The sequence below is a fragment of the Trachurus japonicus genome, chromosome 13 (assembly GCF_045865225.1).
Source record: "Trachurus japonicus isolate A0001 chromosome 13, Traja_1.0".
In the NCBI taxonomy this organism is placed as follows: domain Eukaryota; kingdom Metazoa; phylum Chordata; class Actinopteri; order Carangiformes; family Carangidae; genus Trachurus; species Trachurus japonicus.
The window spans coordinates 38,387,667-38,392,769 of NC_140919.1; the positions used below are offsets into that span (position 1 = coordinate 38,387,667).

Genomic DNA, 5,103 nt, shown 5'->3' on the forward strand with positions numbered 1-5,103 from the left:
ACTCCCTGCTGACATTTCAACTGTGACTGTCAGCGGCAAATCATCTCAACAACAGACAAAGGCAAATCAGACAGTACACAGGATTGAAAAACAAACACTGTATCTGCTGCACTGGCTGATACTTGTCCGGTGCAGTTATCATCTGAGAGCACCATGCTGTACTGTAGTGGTTTTGGCAGCGTTTCAACGGCTCTGAAGAGTCTCCTCTGAATCTCGTCCTTCTGACCGTCCTGGACTGAACTCTTCCAAACCTTAAAAAACAGCTCTGGAATGTGTTTGAAACTCTTTACCCAGTGGACAGCGCTCTTTTACAGTCAAGACACACCTCTTCCCAAAAACAACAGGTGAGGTCATTCTTGATTACACTTTAGGATTTGAAATGTCTGGACATGATACTAAGCTTTAAGCACAAGAAGTGACAGCCAAAAGGTTCAAATGTGAGGCACTTGTCTTTATTTTTTACCGCAGGACATTTAAAGGTAGGCTATTAATTTGTTTCGAAACCTCACTTTCTCTGCTAGTTTTCTTTTCATCCCCACTGGACTGTTGTCAGGGGAGCGGTGGCATGCATGGGGCTGTACGAGTCTGTGTTGCAGAAATAATTAGGCTGGAAATGTTGATTCTCTGCAGGGAATGTTTTCTGTGGTGGTGACCACAGCAGGCTGGAGAGTACAGCAGAGAAGTGCTTGTTGAGAAAAACAGTCCAGATTCTAAGGAGTATATTGCACAGGTGGACTATGACATTTTTGAAATGTAGCTTTGGTGTTAAGGAGGGAAACCATAAAACATGAAATACATTTTTTTCCCCATTTTGTTTGGAGAGACATGTTTGGCACACAGCACATTCTCCCAGATGTTTGGCTTTTTTACTGCAGCACCTGTGACAGGCTGTGTATTAACAACTAAGCTTGGTTCAGCTTATAATATTAACAAACGCATATTTGGCTGAGAGTGATACAAGGACGTACCGAAGCTTTGGAATAACTGTGTAAAAGCAGGCCTGATAAGGACTGTGTGATAAAATGAAACACTTAACAAAAAACTGTGAAAAGTTGAAAACCTGTAGACTTGAAAAAGAAACAATGCAGGAGATGAGGCAAAAGCAACAAACCTCCTCATGGTTACAGGCAAATAAGAGGGAAAGACCAGCGTCTGGTTAGTCACAGTTGGCCGTCTGATGACTAAACAGCAGCCAGCGAATGATTTTAGAAAAGCTAAATTTATGAGCAAAATTTTCCATCGCTGGAGCCAAGGTAGTTTCACAACCCACACTGATTGAGCATTTTATGAAAAATCCACTCAATCAAAACCATTTCCACACACTCATGAAGGCACATATTATAATTCACTGAGGATGGCCTGACTCTAAATGGCTTCTCCATTATTGAGTTTCATCAGGACAGCCGATCTCTGTACCGACGTTAATGGTATTAGATGCTTCCTGAGCCTACAAACACACCAGAGCCGACCTTGAATGATAGGACAAAATGTACAAGGAAACACATATCAATGGATGCCAAAGAACGAATGTTTAATTTCCTACTGTTGAGAACTCAGAGATATAGAGAGGCAGGAAATTGACAGGATAAAATATACATGATACAAGTTTTAAAAAATGTGATGACAGTAAAGAAAATGTTCTTCTGGCTCTGGCTATGTAGAGAAGGCTGAAGAGATGTATGAGAACCCCTTATTTGGTTGGGTTAGGGTTATGGTTAATGTTAGGGTTAGGGTTAGGGTTAGGGTTAGTTGTTGTTTGACCTTGTTTTGACCTCACGTTGTCTTTGAGATAAAATAGTAAAATAGAAATAGTTTAACAACATTTTAAAAACATTAACAAAATGAAAATAAAAATAGTTAAGAAATAATGACAACACTAGATGTCATGTCACTTAAAATAATGCAGCCCCATCAGAGAGTATGATTAAGAAAGTTATTTTAGGCAGGTTTTAGAGGAGAATCTTTTCCATATTCAAACTTCTGTATTGGGACATAGAAATTAAAAGATTGAACAGGTTTCTCTCCACATACAGAACATCTTGCAAAAATATTGTGCCATACTGTAATCTAACAGCATATCTACATCTTAGTCTGTCATCTTCTTGGTTTCTGAAAGTGCAGCATTGTAAAAATAGACAAGTGACCTCAGACTTTTAAAAAACTACTTGGGTCAGAATAAATACAGTAACAACTACCGTAAATGTTTTTTGACATTTCGCTGTGCGGGCAATGGTTATGGGGTGTGGGGTGTGTGTGTGTGTGTCTGGGGGGGCTTTCTGTGCCATTTCAGCAACAGAACATTTTAAACAGGAAGCAACACAGACAAATGTCTCGAACGTGCCTGTCTAAGAGGCAGGAATCGTACCCACAGATCTGTGACAGGTCGGGCATGAGTGTGCATCTACAGTGTAAATCAGAGAAGCAATTAATCGGCTAATTCATATAGTGCACAAAGTTCCCATTAATCATTCTCCAAACCACAGTAAACATTTAATTCCCAGGTGGCTGGGAGAGATGCTTGTCACCCAACCATGCTGATTACTGTTACATCAGACATTAAACCGGGCCGTCTCTGTAAGGTTGCATCTAAATTAACTGGGTGACTCTGAGTCATGTTTTGCCCTCACAGAATCACAAATGCTCAATGCTCAGATAAATTAGACTTATGTTACAAAGTACTGATTACAGTGAAATGCAAATCTTCACTTTGCCCCTGCCCCTGCTCATCACTCTGATGTAGGTCAGTAAGTGCAACAATTTTACAAAAAGCAGAATTTACATAAAATAATGTGATCGGCTCAGGGGTCTGGGTGCAGAAGGTTCTACATATAATTCAAATGATATAAGGCATTAGCCCCTTAATACCCTGAGTTTCCATAAAAGCAAGACATTTGTGATAAAAAAAAGCCATGATGTATTCCCTTCAAACAGAGCAGTTGAGGCAATAAGGGGGAATTTTTGGCAATCCCAGCACCTATTAGAACCACGGGTGAAAACTGTTATCATCAGGGAGCATGACTAAGTCATCTCCTCAAGGGTGGGGGACTTACTCTCTGTCCAAATACCACATACTCTACAGCCAAACTGCCTCATGCTTCAAAAGTCACACAATCTTCTCTCTTGGGGTGAATGAACCATGAAATAGGATGGTTGATACAAAATGTCCAAGCTGTACTGTGAATTTGAAGGTGTCATATGCATAAGCTCACTTTGCCCATGCCACTTGTACTGGTTCAAACTGTCAAACTCTAACTCTACAACCCTGTTTTTCATGCTTACAGGTGAATAAGTAACAGGAAGCGACAGACAACAACAGGAAAAATGAATGTAACGGCTACACCACCAACTACAACCACAAACTCAACAGAAAAGTGTGTGGATATTGACAGTAAGAGCCCCATCAGTGACTTCCTGATGTCGGTCTACATTCTAGCTTTTATTTTTGGATTGATCTTCAACATACTGACTCTGGGCCCCATTTGGCAACAAGTGCGGCGGCAAAACATCTTGGGCATCTTCCTGCTCAACCTGTCGCTCTCCGACATGCTTTTCCTCTTCACTATGCCCCTTTGGATCAACTATTACTATCAGGACCACAACTGGCAGCTAGGTGTTGCCTCGTGCAGCGTAGCCGGCTTTTTCTACTACTCCAACATGTACATCAGCATCTACCTGCTCTGCTGTATCTCTGTGGACCGCTGCCTGGTGGTCACGTACCCACTCCGCTCCAAGACCCACCGCACATCACGCTACGCCTGGGCACAGTGTGCAGCTGTTTATGTTACAGTGGTGGTGCTGCACATCATGGTGCTCTTCTATGACGATCTCAAAGATGCCCATGATGACAAAACAGGCAACGATCGTTGTTATGAGAATTATCCACTGAAGGCACCTGTTGCCGTGTTCAACATGATCAGAGTGGGCTTTGGCTTCCTGCTGCCCCTGTTGGTGTTGGCGGTGAGCTACTGGAAGGTTCTGGCCACCGTCGGCCAGAGTCCAGGCCTGAGTGCCCAAGCTAAGAGGAAGGTGCGCCTGCTCTCCTTTGGGGTGATTGGGATCTTCTCAATCTGCTTCGCCCCGTATCACATTCTCCTGTTCATACGCTCGATGATCTTCTATAACAGCCCTGACATAAAACCTGGAGGGAGCTACTGTCAGTTTGAACAAAATATGCACTTCTTCTTCTCGTGCATGCTGGCGCTGTCCAGTCTGAACTGTGTGGTGGACCCAGTGCTGTATGTGCTGGTCAGTAACGGGGTCCAGGAGGAGGTGAAACTGTGCTGGAGGAGGCATAAAAGGACACAGACAGAGGACTGTGCTCTAACTTCATACAACAGAACAAAGCAAACTAGTAATACTTTAATATGAAACGGTGTACATGAAATGGACACATGCATCTATACATTCAAATGGAATTGTGTGTGTGTGTGCGTGTGTGCGCATGTGCACGCGTATGTAAATGTGTACAAAACATGATTATGTAGAAAACTGCAGCTGTTTAAAGAAGGGCTGACCCAAAAAATTTGAAGATTCGACGCTTCGTTCGTTGCCATGGTAATCGATCATAAATGATGATCGATGAATGATCGATTTTTTTTTTTTTTTTTCCCTTTTTGACCCCAGTTCTCATCGGCAATTGTTACAATAAATTGAGTAGGCTACTTGGAATCCTGGAAACCTGCCTGATTTTGGAGATATGCAGTGTTTGTTTGCCATTACTTTCATTATTTCCGCTACGATCGCGCACCCGATTTTGATCGATTTTATGTCCGCAAAGCTTCGATTATCAAAATATGATAGTCGGGTCAGCCCTAGTTTAAAGTCATATCTGCATCTTCAGTGTTATCAAGTGATTAGCAGGATTATTTACATCCCATAATCAACCATTTGTGTACAACCAGATATCCCTTGAAAGGACCATATTTCCATTTTCCTCCCTCATATCCTGCACATAGGAGGGGCTGAGCTCAGTAACATACATAGCCCTTATTAGATTGTGCTCCCAGGTTCCTTCTCTCCCGAGAGTTCTTTAGTGGCAGCCACTTCTGGTTTGTGTTGCTCCACTGGAGTTGAAGAGCCCTTGTATTTTCCTTCCAAGTTATA

The 5,103-nt window shown here is 42.3% G+C and overlaps 1 protein-coding gene across 1 annotated transcript; it reads left to right on the forward strand.

Annotated features, from left to right (window-relative positions):
* Positions 1-4,475, forward strand: gpr184 (G protein-coupled receptor 184). The gene is made up of 2 exons (XM_085796459.1): positions 1-344; positions 3,282-4,475. The coding sequence occupies exon 2, from the start codon at positions 3,322-3,324 to the stop codon at positions 4,366-4,368; it is 1,047 nt and encodes a 348-aa protein (XP_085652585.1). The 5' UTR covers positions 1-344; positions 3,282-3,321; the 3' UTR covers positions 4,369-4,475.
* The last annotated feature ends 628 nt before the right edge of the window (positions 4,476-5,103 follow it).

What these genes read in the sequence shown, in the direction of transcription:
- gpr184 (XM_085796459.1), top strand. Translation starts at nt 3,322, where the DNA reads ATGAATGTAACGGCTACACCACCAACTACAACCACAAACTCAACAGAA.